At 44.1% G+C, this 20,811-nt stretch overlaps 1 protein-coding gene across 3 annotated transcripts in view; it reads left to right on the forward strand.

Moving 5' to 3' along the window:
- map3k1 (mitogen-activated protein kinase kinase kinase 1, E3 ubiquitin protein ligase) overlaps window positions 1-20,811 on the forward strand; it is a 158,934-nt gene that overhangs the window by 113,198 nt on the left and 24,925 nt on the right. For all 3 annotated transcript variants that reach the window (XM_068033488.1, XM_068033478.1, XM_068033497.1), the window contains exons 11-14: window positions 1,605-1,726; window positions 3,455-3,546; window positions 6,936-7,134; window positions 19,011-20,319. In XM_068033488.1, coding sequence (XP_067889589.1) covers window positions 1,605-1,726; window positions 3,455-3,546; window positions 6,936-7,134; window positions 19,011-20,319 — 1,722 coding nt within the window. The remainder of the gene's footprint in view (window positions 1-1,604; window positions 1,727-3,454; window positions 3,547-6,935; window positions 7,135-19,010; window positions 20,320-20,811) is intronic.

The raw sequence follows: 20,811 nt of genomic DNA on the forward strand, positions 1-20,811 counted from the left end.
TCTAATTGTATTGTTCAATTACCACTCCAGTTGAGATGGGCGTATCTTTAGAATGATCTATGTTTCTGTCTTCCTGTACTTGTATACTATAACGGTACTGTAAGTTGTTTGTTGTTGAACCTAGAAGACAATGGCAATTAATGAAAATTCAATCTCTGCTGCAGCTGTCCTTTGTTCCTGAAACAAAATGTACAACAGGAAGTACCAACCTGACTGCATATATCACAGTGCGTTATAGCTATGTAGAACTACAGTGATTAAAGTTGGAATCTGTGCCAATATTCTGACTGTTTTGTAGCTATCAATTTGACAACTATAGATGGAGACAATATATGCTTATTTATATTCTATTCTCTATAGAATTTAAGCAATAAAGAACCAACACTAGAGTAATTTCTCTGGCTCATTCAGGCATGAAGTGGATGTGTCTGAAAAGGTTGTTTCTTGAGTTTTTGCATCAGCCTGTGACTTCCCTCTTTTTCACCATATCCCCTTAAATGCTTTGTCAGTACTTCTGTCTATTTGTGCTGCTGAATTTCTCCCTGAAAATGGTTCATCTATTAAACTCAACTACTAGCTAGCCATTACTCCAATACAAAATGTGCTAGAATTTACTTTGTATTTTTGTGTGTAAAATCCTTTTTTCTCCTTTCCTAGCCTCCTGATCTCTCTCTCTGGCTCTCTGCACGCCTCTGGCTCGCTCTTGTCTGTCTATCTGTGTCCCCTGGCCCCCAGGTCATGCATCCTTTCAGGTCTTGCCTTTTTTGTGTTTTGACCTGCACTTGGCATATCCCCATAGCAGAATGGAAGATGGAATATATGTTTCCACCACTGTGACATTGCACAATACTGCTCCATTGTGTTAGACATTGTGCTGCCTTTTTAAGTCAGGTGTGTGATGTTCAGACTCCATAACCAACTGTCAACTTGATTTTAAACACTAGTGCTATCTGTTGCTGTTGGTGTATGCAAGGAATTTGAGGGCATCAGTGCTAAAGTCTCTGGCGTTGCCTTGTACTTCTAAGCAAAACCCAGTAATTAAGCATTTTATGTCTGCTTTATCAGATCAGCATATGGTATCAATGTTAATCTGATGGACACAATGTTCATTGATTTTGCGATATAGGTGTCTTAAGCTAAGGAAAAAGTGTGGAATGGTGACATGAATTTTAAGTTTCTTGGGTTTGGCTGTTTGGTGATTCATGAATATATCAGTGAGGTAAACATGAGCCTGTGCACCAACGGGTAGTTGATTGAGTTCTACTACAGCTTATTTAAACCAAAATATTGATTTTCATTTAGATTGAAATTAATAAATTGCCCATTTTACAAAATGTATATACAGATTTTCTTTTTTAAAAAAAACAGTTGAGTCTTGTCAAGGGGGTTAATTGGGCAACAAAATATAAATAACTGAATAGGTTAAGCCAACTTTTATCAAGTTACCTTTGGTTTGCTCAGTGGCATAACAACAAACCATATCAAACTATTTCCAAAGTATCTCCACATCACAGGTTCTTGGTGTTTGCTCATTCATTTGAATGTATTAACTGTAAAAATGAAACTTGGTAACTGAATTTATTTTCCATTTCTTGTCTTGATAGAAAACCTTACGAGCCATGTTGGTCTACACACCTTGTCATGCAGTGGCAGAAAGGTCACGACTTCAACGACTTCTCAGGCCAGTGGTTGAAACTATATTGGTCAAATGTGCAGATGCTAACAGGTAGCTGAATAGTGGGTAGATCTAAAAAATTGTGGTAGTTTTAGAATTTAGAAATGTATGGAAGTATCTAATTCACCAAATAGAGATCTGTATTTGATATTTGTATTTTTTAATTGCAGATTAAATAAAGATTTAAGATGATAAAGAGGTAGTTAAAGGAACATATTGGGGCTGGTAACTGAGCTCCTTGAAGTAAAAGCTGATTAAGACTTTTTGGTCATAAGTGGCTACTGACTTCTTCAGTCAGTCCAGTGATTTATAGTCTTCCTATGTTCATTTTCGAGAACTTGGCTATATTTGACTGGTAAGCATAAGTAATTTGTGGAATGCCATACAATGTGAAATAAACTGGTTGATTGCAGTTGTAAAGTTAGATGAGTTATCCCTCTCCAGTGAGGCAAATTAGGCATTGGTTTTATCAGACTGGGATGTTCTTAAACTTTTTCAGGTTATCATGTGCAAATTACAAATGGTGGCTGAGTAGTGTCCTAGAATGGAGTTTTAAACATTTTTTGAAAATTTGCAACTACAATTTTAAATGCTCAAATTCCTTCAACATATGTGTTTCTTTTTAAATTTAAAAATTGCTTGGCTGTTAATATGTATTCTAAAGTGAATTTGTTTTGAGGTTTTTTTTGTCCATGCAGTTACACTAATTGTTTGGTAACCATTTGTTATGGTGTAGTATATTGTGACTAAGGGTAAATTGATGCCCTTGATGTATGAACTCTGTTTACTTTGAGGCTCCAAATCTTCCTTTTTAGAATCATACAGCACAGAAGGAGGTCATTAGGGCTATCATGTTTGTGCCCACTCTTTGAAAGAGCTATCTAATTACATCCACTCACTCCCCTGCTCTTTCCCCATAGTCCTGCAATTTTTTTTCCTTTACAAGTATAGATCTAATTCGAATCTGCTTCCGCCTTTTCAGGCAGTGAATGCCATATCATAAATCTCTATTTTAAAAAAAATCTCATCTCCCCTCTGGTTCTTTTGCCAATTATCTTAATTCTGTGTCCTCTGGTTACTAACACTTTTTTTTTTGACTACTTCCAATTCAAATTGCAATTCTTTAGCTTTCACTTTATATCCAAATTCAGCTTTCACATTTCTTTTTCCTTGCTGGTCTTATATCAATTTGAAATTTTACTAGTTGATTGCAACAAAGCTCGAAGTACTGGCAGCTTTACAACCCTAGTTGTAATATCACAAAAATGTTGTGAATTTTCAAAAGATATCTAGATTGCTTTCTGCAATGATTTGTAGTGGAATTTATGACCCATTAAATATAAATTTAGTTATTTTTTCGCAGGATTTTTGGCCTGAATCTTGAAGTAACCTAGTATTTGTCATACAGTTAGTAATGTTTAAAAATCTCATCCTGCAATAAATTGTTTTCTTGAACTTAAAATATTCTAATTATTAAGACTTAACCTGGTCAGTCTTTTTATTTTGCAATTTGACTATTGCAACAACAACCTTTTGGCTTTTAACAATAACTGAAGTGTTTTCCAAAATTACTTGAACGTTTAGAAACTGAAAAGTTATTTTTCAGGTGTATTCCGTTGACCTATACTTCAGAAACTCCAAGCATTACATTTTGTCATATTGAACATAAGTTTTGTTCTAATATAAACTGTGCAAGTATTAGGAAATAACAGTGACAATTTAAATTAGAAAAGCAACAGTATGCACCCAACTACATCTTTTTTTGCACTTTATTTCCAGTCGAACAAGTCAGCTTTCTGTTTCTACGCTGCTGGAATTGTGCAAAGGCCAGTCAGGAGAGCTTGCTGTGGGCAGAGAAATTCTTAAATCAGGCAAGAAACAGTTGGTATTACAACTTATTTATGTATTTAGTGCTGCACCTTTTGTGTAAGTCTTGTTTTAAACTTTTTTTTTAAAAACGTGTCTCATGGCTAATTAGAAGCAAAATCCCTTTTTTTAGGATACAGCATGGATTGAGTCTGACATAAAGTAATGTTGGGAATAGCTGTGCATCTTTCTGAAATTGTGAATGGATGTTGTCATTTTGTTTCATAGATATGGCTGTGCAATTTTGAAATCAGATACAACACAGCCAGTTGACTTAGAAGACTATATAATGGATATGGTTCTGCCTCTGTAGAAGCAAATGTCTACAAAATGCACCAGTAGAAGTGCTCTGTGCAGATCGGGAGGACTATTTAAGTATGATCTTGGTTGAAACTTAGTTAGCCTACCTAGGCTGGAGGTACTACTAGAGATGCTATAGTTAGCCTCAGCACCCTGGACAAGGTGAAAATATTAGGCAGAATCCCTGCTTCTGAGTTGGCCCTGTTGGAAGTGGGTGTGGACATTGGGTAAGGACAGGATTAAGCATGGTTGTGGTGGCTTCCTTGGGACAATAAGTCACCAACACATGCTATAGCAGGTTCATATGAAGCATGGATAGTTAGGCTCCTGTGTCCATTGAACAGTACCCCAGCAAGTGCTTGGACAAGAGCACTTAACTGTGATTTAGTAGGTGATCAGAGAAGCATGTAGCTGAAGCTGCAATTATAATGGGAAATTGTAATTTTCACACATTCTCAGAGAATCAGAATAGCTCAAGTAGTGAAGGCAACAAACTTCTAGGATGTATTTTGGGACAGCTTTCATGAACAAAATGTTTAGAACTAACAAGGGATAAGGCTGTACAAAGTTTAGTGATGAGTAACAAACCAGGTTAATTAACAATTTGGCTACTAAGGGACATCTTGCGATAATGACCATAACGTGATTAAATTTGATGTCCAGTTTTAGAGGAGGAAGAGAGAGTCACAAACCAAGGTTTTAAATTCAATTAAGGCAAGCTTTGAAGGGATGAGAAATAAGTTGATAACAGCAAATTGGAATGAACTGTTAATGGGTGGGCTTACAAACTGTGCAAAGTATTTAGAAGTCTATGTCATATTAAAATAGTCCATTTCCCTAAAAAAGCAACAGCTCCACCTCTGCATTAAGCAACCAGTCAACAAACAAGGTTAAGATACCATATCAAGCTTTTAAAAAAAAATGCTTATAAATGCAAAAAAGATTGGAAATCTAGCAGGTTGGGAAACCTTTAAAATGCAACGATGGGTTAGAGTTGCAAAAAGGGAGCATGAGGAAAAAGTATTTAAAGTTTTTTATAAATGCATTGAGAAAGAAAGTGGGAATATGAACCCATTGAAGATAGGTGTAGGTTCTACTGTAGGGGACAGTTAAGAAATGGCAGACTTGTTAATTGAACACATTTTGTATCTATTTTCATGGTTGAGAAATAGAACAAAATACCAGCAGTACAAAAGAACTTAAGAAGTCAAGGGAAGGAACAAAATGGTAATGGTGAAAATAATGGGATTTAAAATAGATAAATCTTCTGGACCTGATGGTTTCCATCCTAGAGTGTTAAAAGGAACAGGTCTGGAAATTGCAGATGTGTTGGTCATAATTTTCCCAAACTCTGGGAATTGTGCCTTTTGTGTTGGAAGTGTCTCTCCATTATATAAGAAGGGAGAAACGAGGAAACTGCAGACCTGTCAGTTGTGGAGAAGCTTCTGAAATCTATTGTGGACAGAATGACAGCACTTGAACAAGTATGAGCTTTCAGAAAAGAGAAGAGATGGACTTGTGATGGATAGGTTATATCTAACTAATTTGGTTGAATTTTCTGACCAACATGCTGGGTAGGGAAGTGTCGGAATGTCGGCTATATGGACTTCCAGCAGGCATTTGATAAGATTCTGTCCAAGGAATTTTTAACAAAAACAAAAGCACATTAAATTAAAGGTTTCCTTGTGGCATGGGTTGATAATTGGTTGGGAGGAAAGAGATTTAGATTTAGATTTTAGATTTAGAGATACAGCACTGAAACAGGCCCTTCGGCCCACCGAGTCTGTGCCGACCATTAACCACCCATTTATACTAATCCCATATTCCTACCACATCCTCACCTGTCCCTATATTTCCCTACCACCTACCTATACTAGGGGCAATTTATAAAGGCCAATTTACCTACCAACCTGCAAGTCTTTTGGCTGTGGGGCTGTAGAGAAAAGATAAAGGAAATGTACTCTGGTTGAAGTAACGAGATGACTGCTGTTCCCTACGGATCTGGAGTTGTATTGCAAATGACACTAAGTTAGGAGGCATAGTAAGTTGTGTAGAAGGGAGTGGAAAATTATAAAAGAACATAGACAAATTAATGACTGGACAAAACTGTGGCAAATGGAGTTCAATGTTGACAATGTGGGTTGATCCACTTTAGATCCAAGGAAGACAAATTGAAATGAGAAAAGGGATTTGGATGTCCACGTACATGAATCACTAAGAGCTAGTTTATAGGTGCAAAAAGTAATCAAAAAGGAAAATGGAATGTTTGCTTTTATCTTTGGAATACAAAGGAGAGGAAGTGATGCTTCAGTTGTACAGATCTTCGGTCAGACTGCATCTGGAATACTGCATTCACTTCTGGGCATCACACCTCAGGATGTATATGTTGGCCTTGGAGGGGATGAAGTGGAAATTTGCCAGAATGATACCAGGGCTTAAAAAGTTAAGTTATGAGGGCAGGTTGCATAAATTCTTATTCCCTTTTAGTTTAGAAGATTGAGAGGTGATTTTAATTGAGGTGTTTAAAATCTTAGAGGGATTTGATAGGATGAATACAAAGAAGCTTTTTCTTTCTGCTGGGGAAAATCCAGAACAAGGGAGCAAATCTTAAAATTAGAGCTAGTCCATTTAAGGAGTGAAATCAGGAAGCACTTGTTCATACAAAGGGTAGTGGAAATCTGGAATTCTCTTCCCCAAAAGGTTATGAATGCTGGGGGTCAATTAAAATTTTCAAGACTGAGATTGGCAGATTTTTTCAAGGAGTATGAAATAAAGGCAAGTAAATAGAGCTGCGATATAGATCAGCTGTGATCTAATTGAATGTTAAAGCAAGTTCATCTGGTTTACTAGCCTACTATTCCTAAAACGGGAATGTACTGGAGGGAAGAGTGAAAATTGGCATGTTTTAGTATGTGTGATACTGTAGTCAATGATTACTGCTGTGATCATGTTTTCTCCATTCATGGCTATTAACTACAGTGACTAATATCCTTGTGACCTATGCTTACCTAACACTTGCCAGTTGTAGAATAAAATAATAATCATTAGACATCATGCTTTTGAAATGAAGTCCTAAATGTTTCCTTTTTTATAGGGTCCATTGGAGTTGGAGGTGTTGACTATGTCTTAAACTGTATTCTGGGCAGCTCAACAGAATCCACCAATTGGCAGGCTTTGCTTGGCCGTCTGTGTCTCATCGACCGACTTTTACTGGAATTCCCTGCTGAATTCTATCCTCACATTATTTCTGATAGTGAGGGTCCAGTTGCTCAAACAGAACTTGTTCTGGAAAGGTAATAGTATTTCTTTTAAATTGCCTTCACAACTTGATGGGAATTTACTGCTTTTATATATTTTACATCTGAGGCAATAGTTTAAAGATATTCGAGTTGATGTCTACAGCTATGTATAGATTCTGCCAAAGGAAGCAATATGGGCTAAAACAAGTCCAATATTTTTCACTATCCTGCTTGTTTATTTTAAAATGTATGTAGTTTTTAGAGTCATTAAGGAGGTAATCATCTGTACTATTATGCATGAGCTTTGCTGACTTATGTGCAACTGACAACATTGGTAGATCTTTGAGATTTTAAGTAATAAGCCAGTTGCAAGACCTAAGGTGCTGCTTTGAGCCAAACACTAGTTCACAGTAGCAAACTCCAACAGGCACATTGGTTATAAGGGAGGCGTGTCTGCTTTAGTCAGGCCAATTGGCACTTGTATTTAGTTGGGGACTCGAGCAGGGAGCCAGGTTTCTGGCAGCTGAGAGCGGGGGAGCGAGCGGTGAGGGTGCGTTAGAACGAGGAGCAGCCAGCGGCAAGTGGGGGGTGCGAACAAGTGGCAACTGGCAAGAAGGGGGTGGGGGGGCAGTGACCAGGCTGGAGTGGTTGGGGGGGGGGGGGGGGTGGCGGGTTAAGAGAAGCAGCTATGGGGGAAGGGATTTGCTTGCCTTTTGTGCCAAATTGAGCAGCACCATCTTTATTACTGGCAGCTGCCTGAAACATTGTGGACATTTGTCATATATGCACATGCGCAAGTAGTGTGCCACCTAATGGTGGCTTTGATAGCAAACATGTTCTTTTCATAGGGATCATAGGAAATAGGAGCAGGAGTAGGCCATTTGGACCGTCAGGTCTGCTCCGCCATTCAAACAGATCATGGCTGATCATCTACCTCTGCGCCATTTCCATTACCAGAAGTAGCTCTCACTCAGGAAAAGGTTGGCGACCCCAGTAATAGAAGTTCTCTCTGATGCATGCCAAAAGAAGTTTGAAACTTGCTATCCATACAAACAATGATGTGCTGTAGTGCAGTGTAGAAAGGAAATGCTCTTTTTATTTTTGAGCCAGCCACACTCTGCCCAGCATACTCTAAATTAGAGTCATAGTCATTTACAGCACAGAAGGAGGCCGTGCTGGTTTTCCACAGAGCTATCCAGTCAGTCCCACTCCCCCGCTCAATCCTGCAAGTTTATTTCCTTCAGGTGGCCATCCAGTTTCCTTTTGAAGTTATGATTTGTCTCTGCTTTCCTCACCCTTGTGGGCAGTGAGTTCAGGTCATTACCACTCGCTGCGTAAAAAGGTTCTTCCTCATATTTTCCCTGCATCTCTTGTGCAAAGCCTTCAATCTGTGTCCCCTAGTCCTTGTACTATTAGTTAATAAGAACAGTTTTTTGTTGTCCCATATGTTTGTAATCTACAATTTGTGTTTGAAGTGCATAATGCAGAAGCAGGGGTCCTGTATAAAGGAAAGAGGTTGCAAGCTTTATAAAGGGAGAATTGATAAAACTGGATCTGTGATGGTTGTAGAGCCTGCAATAGGGAGTTATTGGATGTGTTAAAATCCAATTCTACTGCACAACAGCTTGGATTTATATTCCAGTGAGCTTCACAGAGTTATAGAGGGGAAAATGAATGTGATGCTGAAGGAGTGATTAAGAGGAGTGACCAAAAGGTAGGTCAAAAGAGGTGGGTTTTAAGGAGGAGAGGAGCATGGAGAGTCATGAGGAATTACAGAAAATTCCAAAGTTTAGGGCCTAGGTGGGTACCAGTGCGAGGGATGGGGAGGTGGAGAAATGCATGAACCCAGAATCTGAGAAACCAAGACTTCAGGGGTGTTGCAGCACTGAAGAAGACTGGAGGGATGATCTTTATGATATTGGGTCAGAAACTCAGCTCAGGGTTACGTAGGGCAGTGAGTTTGCAAGCAGACTAGTTCAACCTGAAACAGTGGATTAGGATCGAGTGAGGGAGACTGAAGCCAGTGGTTTGGGTGTTCCCTTTATTTAGCTGGACGAAATTGTGGCTCATCCAATACTGGATGTTAGATGAGCAGTCTCACAAGCATAGAGGAGAGGTAAAGTTGGGAATCATTGGCATACATGTGGAAGCTGGGTCCATGTCTGGATGATGTCACTAAGAAGCAGCATGTCGTTGGGCGAAAGTATAGGGTTAAGGTTGGATCATTGAGGTTGATGTAATCACACAAAGGTTATAGATAATGTGGAGGAATAGTGCACCACAGTGAATATTGTTCATAACTTTGATTATGCCCATTTTAGCACTGTGGAGGTGGAAACTTGATTGTAGGGATTCTAACAGAGTTGCAAGACAGAAGGGCAGGGTTCTGGGAGGTGAAGAGATATTGGCTGGGATTTTGCTGTATGAGCAACAGCAAGACTGTCTCTGTGCTTGCAGTTATTACTGGGAAAACTGACAGCCACTTCTGGTGTCCACACATGCACAGTTAGGTCCAGTGGAGTGATGGTGTCCTTGAAAGGGAGGGGACAGTATCTGGGAAGAGGGAACCATTTACAATGTCAGCTAGTATACAAGCTGGGAAAGATGTTGATTGGTCAGCTTAATGGGAATGGAGTCAATGGAGCAAGAGATGGACCTGATGAATAAGCTGGGAGCAGTGGAGAGATGGGAGTTCAGAGCTAGGGTGGTGGGGGATGGTATGGATAATGTACAAGGAGAAGCGGGGTTAATGAAGCAAAGCAGCTGAATGGCTGGTCCCTATCGTGGTGACAAATCCTTGAGTTTTTCTAACTTCTTAAAGGAAACTGGAACACACAGAGGGGTGGTTTTAAGGAGCTGGTTAGTAGTGAGGGCAAAAGGGTACCAGGGCCAGCTTTGCTAAAATCATCCAATACTCTGTGATCATCTTGAGCAGTAGAGGAGGATGAAGCCTAGTAGAGCTTAATGTCCAGCAAGATCTGGCAATGGATGGCTAAACCAGTTGTGTGCCAGATAGACTCAAGTCTTGTTCCCCTGGTATAGACTACATCTTTGCTCCCCAAGGGAAAGGGGCACTCAAGATGTGGGATGAAGAGTTTGATCTGGACAAGAATATCAAAAGTATAATTGGTGGAAGTGATTGAAGAAACCTACAGCTGCAAAGCTATTGTGAATGGAGGGCCAAAAATTAGGCAGTTGGGAGTTGTAGAGTGCAGTTGTAAATTACTCTTTCTCTTTCCTGCCCCTCCCCCAACAACAGAGCAGATGCAGAAGAAAGTGGTTTTGATGGAGGTAGGGGATATGAGTGATGAAGAAAATGGTTGGAGATGGAATAAACACAGAAAATGCTGGAAATACTCTAGTTAGGCAGCATCTGTGGAGGGAGAAACCGTTAACATTTCAGGCTGATGACCTATCATCAGAACTGGAAAAAGTTAGAGATGTAACAGGTTTTAAACAAGTACAGAGGCAGGAAAAGGAGGGGAGTTGGGGAAAGAACAAAAAGGGAAGGTCTCTAATGGGGTGGAAGGCAGGAGAGATTAAGTAACAAAAAAGATGATTGAAGATCGAGACCATTTAAAAAAAAAAACTGACCATGGGTGAAGGTGCGGTGAAGGGAGTAGCCATGAATATGAGCAGCTTATATGGAGTGAAAGGTTTAGGAAGGACAGGAGGGCAAAGGCAACTGAGCTGGAGAGCTAAAATCACTGAGGGTAAGGTTTTGTTCCATACAGAGGCCAATAGTTTAGTTTAGTTTAGAGATACAGCACTGAAACAGGCCCTTCGGCCCACCGAGTCTGTGCCGACCATCAACCACCCATTTATACTAATCCTACACTAATCCCATATTCCTACCACATCCCCACCTGTCCCTATATTTCCCTACCACCTACCTATACTAGGGGCAATTTATAATGGCCAATTTACCTACCAACCTGCAAGTCTTTTGGCTTGTGGGAGGAAACCGGAGCACCCGGAGGAAACCCACGCAGACACAGGGAGAACTTGCAAACTCCACACAGGCAGTGCCCAGAATTGAACCCGGGTCGCTGGAGCTGTGAGGCGGCGGTGCTAACCACTGCGCCACTGTGCCGCCCTTAAATAGAGGAAAGATTTCTGAGTGAAACTGGTTGGGGCTTGGTGGAGAGTAGTCAGTGAAGCTTTTAATGGAGAGGGGTGAAATAGAGTGATGTGCTTAAAAGGAGAGAAAATGCCAGAAAAATAGGGGAAGAGACCAAGGTGTGTCTTGATGAGGTCTGTGCTGCCATTGTGGCAGTTTGGGCATGGCATGGCTGATGGTGGGAAGTATAGCTAGGTGGGGAGACTTTTGGGAAGAAACAAGTTGTTGCCACTTGTAAGCCAAGTTTTGGTCAAAGCCGAAATGTCAGTAGAATCATCCATAGTAGTCATGGTGTCATGGATGGTAAGGACTTTATTTGCAAATGAACAGACCTTCTGGATGGAAATGCAAAGAAGGGTGGTGGTAGTTCCACCAGCAGAGTCTAAGGGATGGTGAGGAGTAGGAAGGGCAGGAAGTTGTTGAAGATAGCCCCTACAGACATGCTGCACTACATGGGCTGGATTTGTTGAGGCTGTTTGGAGCGGGAATCGAGGCGTGGGGGCTGGAGAATAGCATCAGACAAGTTCGCCCAGAAATATGCCGATGTGACGTTGGTTTCGGATTTAGCAGCGGGAAAACCCGAAGGTGGTGTTGCCACCCCGACACAACGGGACTGCAATTGAAATTATAGAACTGCTAGTTTTAATGCATTTGCATGTAATTGAAAGTGATTCAGTGGACAGCGAGCCCCGGTCATTGAAAGCTGGCGGCACCGAGGTGCAGCCTCAGTGCTGCGACAGATAGACAGCCATGACCAGCACTATATAGGGGAAGAGGGGGGGAATGGAGGCCATTGTTGGACTGCAGTGCTGTGCACTCTGCCTGGGTGGGCTGGGCCTCTGGTGGTAGTACCGGGTGGTTTGCAAGGGGGTGTGGGGGGAGTGGTTTTGGATGGCAATATCCGATGAACAAGCTGAGTGAGAAGTTCAGATGCCCATACTCCTGGGTGAGAGGGTCAGCTGTCCTCAAGAGTGGGCACTGAGGCCCATGAGTCTGCCGAGGGAAGTTCCCGATAGCAGTAGCAAAGGAAAAGCTGCCAAGGCAGGTTTGGCTCCACAAAGACTCTGCTCTGGAGGCCCAGCATGGGCCTCGTACCCCCTGTCTTTTTCGACCCCCGTGGGGGGGGGGGGGGTCACGCAGCACCTCAGACGGTGAGAGCGTCAGGAGGCAGCTGTGCCTGCCCATGAAGCTCCACAGCGAGAGCAACAGTAGCTGGCCATGCCAAGAAGGGCTCAGCTGCAGCAGTGTGTACCGGACTCGAGCTATCTCCAAATGTCCGAGCGGCCTTGTCAGTGAAGACAATGGCTCTGCAGGTAGGCCGTTACTGACTTGTGCCCTGCTGTAGGACAATTTGTGACTCATGGGATTTAGTGGTCACCTATGCCTGTGGCCTTGATGATCTCGGCATGACTTTTATGGGTGTGGATTATTCCAAGGGTCCACTGCGGCATGTATGGTGTCTCCCAGGCAGCAGCCCACCGCTGCTTCAAGGAGGTGACCAAAGACCTGTTCAAGACAGTTGGCGACTATGTGCGCTATGGAACCAACCATGACAGTCAGGCCAAGAGGGCTGTTGGATTCGGGGCCATCGCTGGATTTCCCTGGGTGCAATGTGTGATCTACTGCATGCATGTGACCATCAAGGCTCCTTTTGGACCAGCCAGCCGCCGCCTTCAACAGGAAAGGTTTTCATTCCATCTATGTTCAACTGGTCTGCGATCATTGAAAGCATTTCCTGCAGGTATGTGCCCACTTCCCGAAAAGCAGTCACGGCGCCGACGTAGTTTTACAGTCCCAGGTGCCGCAGCTCTTCGAGCCCCCCACTCTCCTTCAGGGATGGATTCTCGGGGACAAGGGCTACCCATCGAAGACACGGCTACTGATGCCTGAGGAACCCTCGCATTGCAGCAGAGGAGAGGTGCAACACCTGCCACGGTTCCACCCAAGTGACCATCAAGCAGGCTATTGGGCTACTGAAGATGAGCTTCTGGTGCCTGGATCAATCCAGTGGAGCCCTGCAGTGTGCCCCAGCGAGGGTCTCATGTAGCATGGTGGTCTGCTGTGCTCTGCACAATCTAGCACTGCAGAGGAGGGAAGCCTTGCATGATGAGGAGGACACAGAGGAGGGCAGCACTAGATGTTGAACCCCTTACACTGGAGGCCAGACAAGAGGCAAGAGATCGTTTCATACTTGCCCACTTCCACTCACCATGGTGGCCTGTGAGTAAAATTAATAAAGACTCCCCTCAATGCGTGCAGTCTGTCACCACCTGTCTTCCCTGCCTAGTGCCCAGCTGAACCACACACTGTGGCACATGGGAGATGCTAATCAAAGGGCTGTGCCTACGCTGCCTTCCGCTAAGGGGGAAGGGTGAAGTCAGCAGCTCACAATTAAGGCATGATAGAATAATCATTTTCCACAATGAAAGTTAATTTCAGAACAAAAGGACTTTATAAGAGAAAATAAATGTTAAATGTCAAACACCCGTGAACCCCTAAGTGTCTAGGTGGTTTTCTTTATACTTTTGTGAGTCCTTCTACGAGGTGTGAACCCATCACTAGCAGATGGGCTGGAGGCAGGCTGCTGATCAGGCTGCCCCTTGGCCTGGGATGACTTCGGTGGCCGTCCTCTCAGTGCCTGAGGCCTGGAGGGCCCCACTGCCTGAGGGTTTCCTGCGCAGGTGCAGGACGCTCTCCGGCGTCACGGCTACTGGAGCTGGGCTCGCTGGCAGAAGGGCTGAGGAGCTGCTGTCCACAAACTTGCCCTGGGGTGAGCCACCAGCTGTGGAGGTCAACCTTTCCTCCTCCCCTTTCAAGGCTCACTTGAGCCTCCTTGCTGACCAGAGAAGGACGAGGAGCTGGAGAAGACTCCAGGGGTCTTGTCCTTCTCTTGCCTTACGACTGCTGCGTTGAGCTCATGGCTAAGGAGATGGTATGCAAATCTGTGCACATTTCTGGGATCAGGCTATCCATGAGGGTCGCCAACCTCTCGATCAAGGAAGCCACTCGCATGCCTGAGACATGGCAGTACTCAATGCTTGGCTGGACTCCTCTACTGTCCACTCATGGCTGCCTATGGTCTCTTGCATCTACGCTAGATGTTGCCTTACCTCTCTTTGGAACGCCAGCATGCCCTGTGCTCAGCATGGGCCTGGCCACCCAGAGTCCTCCAACTGTCAGTGGTCTCATCTGTCAGTCCCATCCTCAGCCAGCTGCTCGGGCACATGTGCGATGCTCTCAGCGGCTTGTGACCCTGATTCTATTGCCAAGTGGAAACTCACCGAGGTTAACATATCTGCAATGGTGGAAGGCACCTGAGAGTCATGTGATGGTGCATTCTCTGACTCCTAATCCTCCTCAGGTGGATTAGGTTCCCGTTCTCTGAGATTCTCCGGTGGACACTGACCTGTGTGAGAGACTGCAAACATCTGAGGGTTAGTCTGTGCAGATCTCGTTTTTTTAAAATTTGTTTTTGAGGATCTGGGCGTCGCTGGCTAGGCCAGCATTGTCCCATCCCCAATTGCCCTTGAGAAGGTGGTGGTGAGCTGCCATCTTGAGCTGCTGCAGTCCTTTGGGTGTCGATACAGCATTTATGTGGCTGGTCCAGTTCAGTTTCTGGTCAATGGTGACCCCCAGGATGATCGTGGGGGATTCAGCAATGGTAATGCCATTGAATGTCACGGGCACATGGTTATATTCTCTCTTGTTTGAGATGGTCATTGCCTGGCACTTGTGCTACTTGGCACTTATCAGCCCAAGCCTAGATGTTGGCCAGGTCTTGCTGCATATGGACATGAGCTGCTTCATTATCTGAGGAGTCACGAATGGTGCTGAACATTGTGCAATCATCAGCGAACCGCCCCACCTGACCTTATGAAGCAGCTGAAGATGTTTGGGCCTCGGACACTACCCTGCAGTGATGTCCTGGGACTGAGATGGTTGACCTCCAGCAACCACAACAATCTTCCTTTGTGCTAGATATGACTCCAACCAACTGAGAGTTTTACCCCTGATTCCCGTTGACTCCAGTTTTGTTAGGGCTCCTTGATGCCCTATCGGTCAAATACTGCCTTGATCTCTAGGGCTTCATTCTCACCACACTTCTGGAGTTCAGCTCTTTTGTCCATGTGTGGACCAAGGCTGTAATGAGGTCAGGAGCTGAGTGGCCCTGGCGGAACCCAAATCGAGCGTTGGTTCTTGCTGAGCAAGTGCAGCTTGATAGCACTTTTGATGACCCCTTCCATCACTTTACTGATGATGGGGAGTACAATCATCAGTAAAGTGATGGAAGGTGTCATCAACAGTGCCATCAAGCGGCACTTGCTTAGCAACAACCTGCTCAGTGATGCTCAGTTTGGGTTCCGCCAGGGCCACTCAGCTCCTAACCTCATTACAGCCTTGGTTCAAACGTGGACAAAAGAGCTGAGTTGAGAGTGACTGCCCTTGACATCAAGGCAGCATTTGACCGAGTATGGCATCAAGGAGCCCTAGCAAAACTGAGGTCAATAGGAATCGGGGAAAACCCTCCGCTGGCTGGAGTCATACCTAGCACAAAGGAAGATGGTTGTGGTTGTTGGAGGTCAATCATCTGAGCTCCAGGACATCACTGCAGGAGTACCTCAGGGTAGTGTCCTAGGCCCAACCATCTTCAGCTGCTTCATCAATGACCTTCCTTCAATCATAAGGTCAGAAGTGGGGATGTTCACTGATTGCACAATGTTCACCATTCGCAACTCCTCAGATACTGAAGCAGTCCGTGTAGAAATGCAGCAAGACCTGGACAAGATCCAGGCTTGGGCTGATAAGTGGCAAGTAACATTCGCGCCACACAAGTGCCAGGCCATGACCATCTCCAACAAAAGAGAATCTAACCATCTCCCCTTGACAGTCAACGGCATTACCATCGCTGAATCCCCCACTATCAACATCCTAGGGGCTACCATTAACCAGAAACTGAACTGGACTAGCCATATAAATACTGTGGCTACAAGAGCAGGTCAGAGGCTAGGAATCCTGAGGCGAGTAACTCACCTCCTGACTCCCCAAAGCCTGTCCACTATCTACAAGGCACAAGTCAGGAGTGTGATGGAATACTCTCCACTTGCCTGGATGAGTGCAGCTCCAACAACACTCAAGAAGCTCGACACCATCCAGGACAAAGCGGCCCGCTTGATTGGCACCCCATCTACAAACATTCACTCCCTCCACCACCGACGCACAGTGGCAGCAGTGTGTACCATCTACAAGATGCACTGCAGCAATGCACCAAGGCTCCTTCGACAGCACCTTCCAAACCCACGACCTCTACCAACTAGAAGGACAAGGGCAGCAAATACATGGGAACATCACCACCTGCAAGTTCCCCTCCAAGTCACACACCAGCCTGACTTGGAACTATATCGCCGTTCCTTCACTGTCGCTGGGTCAAAATCCTGGAACTCCCTTCCTAACAGCACTGTGGGTGTACCTATCCCACATGGACTGCAGCAGTTCAAGAAGGCAGCTCACCAGCACCTTCTCAAGGGCAATTAGGGATGGGCAATAAATGCTGGCCTGACCAGCGATGCCCACATCCCGTGAATGAATTTTTAAAAAACACTGATAGAGTGGTAATTGGCTGGGATGGATCTGTCCTTTTTGTACACAGGACATAGCTGGGCAATTTTCCACATTGTCGGGTAGATGCCAGTGTTGTAGTTATACTGGAACAGCTTGGCTAGGGGCGCGCTAGTTCTGGAGCACAAGTCTTCACTATTGCCAGAATGTTGTCAGGGCCTATAGCCTTTTCAGTATCCAGTGCGTTCAGCCGTTTCTTGATATCACATGAAGTGAATCGGATTGGCTGAAGACTGGCATCTGTGATGCTGGGGACCTCAGGAGGAGGCTGAGATGGATCATCCACTTGGCACTTCTGGCTGAAGATGGATGCAAATGCTTCAGCCTTGTCTTTTTCACTGATATGCTGGGCTCCCCCATCATTGAAGATGGGGATATTTGTGGAGTCTCTTCGCCCTGTCAGTTGTTTAATTGTCCATCACCATTCACGACTGGATGCGGCAAGGCTGCAGAGCTTAGATCTGATCCGTTGGTTGTGGGATCGCTTAGCCCTGTCATAGAGTCAGAGTTATACAGCACAGAAACAGGCCCATCGTGTCCGTGCCAGCCATCAAGCACCTATCTATACTAGTCCCATTTTCCAGCACTTGACCTTGTATGCTATGGCGTTTCAAGTGCTCATCTAAATGATACTTAAAAGTTAGGATTCCTGCCTGTACCACCCCTTTAGGCAGTGTGTTCCAGATTCCAACCACCCTCTGGGTGAAAAAATTTTTCCTCAAATCCCCTCTAAACCTCCTGCCCCTTACATTAAATCTATGCCCCCTGGTTATTGACACCTCCGCTAAGGGAAAACGTTTCTTCCTATCTAACCTATCAATGCCCCTCATAATTTTGTATACCTCAATCAGGTCCCCCCTCAGCCTTCTCTGCTCTAAGGAAAATAACCCTAGCCTATCCAGTCTCCCTTTATAGCTGTAATGCTCCAGCCCAGGCAACATCCGACTGAATCTCCTGTGCACCCTCTCCAGTGCAGTCACATCCTTCCCATAGTGTGGCGACCAGAACTGTACACAGTACTCCAGCTGTGGCCTAACTAGCGTTTTATACACCTATCACATGCTGTGTCTGCTGTTTGGCGTGCAAGTAGTTCTGTGTTGTATCTTCACAGGCTGACACCTCATTTTTATGCATGCCTGATGCTGCTCCTGGCATGCTCTCCTGCACTCTTCATTGAACCAGGGTTGGTCCCCCGGCTTGAAGGTAATGGTAGAGTGGGAGATATGCTGGGCCATGAGGTTAGATTGTGGTTGAATATAATTCTGCTGCTGCTGATGGCCCACAGCGCTCATGGATGCCCAGTTTTGAGTTGCTAGATCTGTTTGAAATCTATCCCATTTAGCACGGCGGTAGTGCCACACAACATGATGGTTGGGTATCCTCAATGTGTAGACGGCACTTTGTCTCCACAAGGACTGTGCGGCGGTCATTCCTACCAATACTATCATGGACGGATGTCTCTAAGACAGGTAGATTGGTGAGGACGAGGTCAAGTAGGTTTTTCCCTTTTATTGGTTCCTTCACCGCCTGCCGCAGACCCAGTCTAGCAGCTGTGTCCTTTAGGATCACGCAAGCTATGTCGCACTTGCCAACAGGGCAGAGGAGATGATATTAAACAGTCGAAGCTTGGAGTGTCCACTTTCAGGTTCAAAATCAGTTGTGTAGTGTGGGTGGATCCAGTAGCCATTTGAGAACTAGAATATCACCCAAGGTCCTGTTGAAGGTTGCTTGGTGGAATCAGAAGACTGAAGAGGAGTGGAAATTCTTATTTTGCCTTAAATGAGGTCTACTCTGAGCAGTGGGGGGGATTGTGTGGCAGTGTTAAAAATTTGTGTTGGTAAGGCCCAAAAATCCCCCTCATAATTCATGATTGCCTTGTGCTTGCCATTTTAAAGCTATAAGAACAGCAGACATGCAGATCTTGAAGGCATTTATTAAATCACCCGAGGAGAATCTTATCTTCTAAGTAGACTTTACGTTGAAGGTTGAGGCTTCACTGTTTTTATTACTGCTTACCATTCCTAATGTGTAGGAGAGAGTTTCCTTAACCACTTAATAGTGTGTGATGTGATTTCAATGCATGAGTATTACGCCTTTAAAACCTATGATCTGTAAGTGTCCCCATCTCTGCATTCACTTTAGCTAATGGATTATCATGATCTTGATTTTTACAGTGTTCTGGTTTGTTTTCTAGATACAAGAAACTACTGTCAGTTTTGAACTTTGCACTGCAGTCAATTGACAATTCCCATTCAATGGTTGGGAAAATGTCCCGGAGAGTCTTTCTCAGTGCTGCACGGATGGTTGCAAGAGTGCCTCACGTTTTTGTGAAACTTATACATATGCTGAATGTAACTTGCTCAACCCATTACACACGTATGCGGCGGCGCTTGATGGCTATAGCGGAGGAAATGGACATTCTTGACGCCATTCAGTTAGGTATAGAGGGCGAACAAACTGTGGAAGGAAGACATGATTTTGTAGAGCCCTCAGCACCACATAACTCGCCATATACTACAGAAAACAACTCTCCAGTCAACACAGTGCAGTTATCTGGAAGAGCAATAAAAAGTATGTTATGTCCTGATCATGGTCCTAAGTCTCTCGCTAACCCAGATGAAGTGGGACAGATACTAGGAAATATTTCATCTACAAGACTTCCATTGACAACAGTGCCCTGTGAACAACCAAAGACAGCCATTCAAGCACGTCCCGGGCCACTGAGTCAATGTGTCAGTTCATGTTCATCTGTGACGCCATTAAATAATTCCCAACCTTCCTTCCCATCTTTGCCTTCCCCATCGTCATCAAATCCCTTAGCTGGGCAGACAGCTATTGATAGTTCCAAATTAAGACCTCAGGGTTTTGTTCCTAGCAAATTTGCATTGTCTTCCCCAAAAACACAGCGTAAGTTTTCTCTTCAGATTCAAAACAGTTGCTCTAAGGATGTCGCTGGAGGTAAAGAGACTGAAAATTTGTCTCTAGTTTTTACCCAGGCACGGCCCCCTGCATCCAGTCAGATTCACAGACCAAAACCATCACGGCCATGCCAGAACAACGCAGGGAAGTCTCCAGGTGACTTGAGCAGAAGCTGTATGATGCTTGAACTTAAAGATCTCGCACTTAGTGACCACTGTAGTAGCAATCCAGTTATTCCCAGTGATGAAACTGTATTCACTCCAGTGGAGGATACTTTTCGCCTGGATACGTCAGCAGAACTGAACTCTAGTATGGAAGATCTGCTTGAAGCTTCGATACCTATGTGTGATAGTACTGTTACATTTAAATCTGAAGTTGCTGTGCTCTTTCCTGAGAGGACAGAGACTGACTGTACCTACAATGATGATGTTAATCAGAATCAGAAATGCAAAGAAAAGATGGAAGCAGAGGAGGAGGAGGCGCTGGCTGTTGTCTTAGCTATGTCAGCATCCCAGGATGCCTTGCCTGCTATTCCTCAACTGCAGGTTCAGAATGGAGAGGATGTCATTCTCATTCAGTTAGATGTAAGTGTTCTTTTTCTCCCTATCCTCCAAAAGATATTTAATTCTCACCCTTTCTGTTCCTCTGGGGAACTTCATATGTTTTTATTATGCTGTTCACTTTGTAAAGATTGCAGTGCACAAGATAGATGGCATCTGCCATTAAAATCCCTTTGGAGCATGTCTTTTCCTTAATGTGGTCAGAGGCCAATTGTACAGCCTCTGTTTTTCCAGAGTATTTGGAAAAACATACATGTACAAAATGGGGGAGCATTTGAATCAAACTCTGTCAACTGAGAAACCATTTTTGTCTAGTAGCAGAATCCCTAGCTTGATTATACAAAATATGGGAAGTTGCCTGAAACTGACTCACAAGTGGATGCTTTGGGGAAGAACCACATTAATTTACTCTGCAAATGTGGATACCATGTTCTTGATTTCACTTTATAAATGAGTGACAGTCTCAGACTGGTATTGCCGCTGCCTTAACTCTAAAATGCAATATGTGAGCCATCC

Source organism: Heterodontus francisci, chromosome 1, assembly GCF_036365525.1.
Source record: "Heterodontus francisci isolate sHetFra1 chromosome 1, sHetFra1.hap1, whole genome shotgun sequence".
Taxonomy (NCBI): Eukaryota; Metazoa; Chordata; class Chondrichthyes; order Heterodontiformes; family Heterodontidae; genus Heterodontus; species Heterodontus francisci.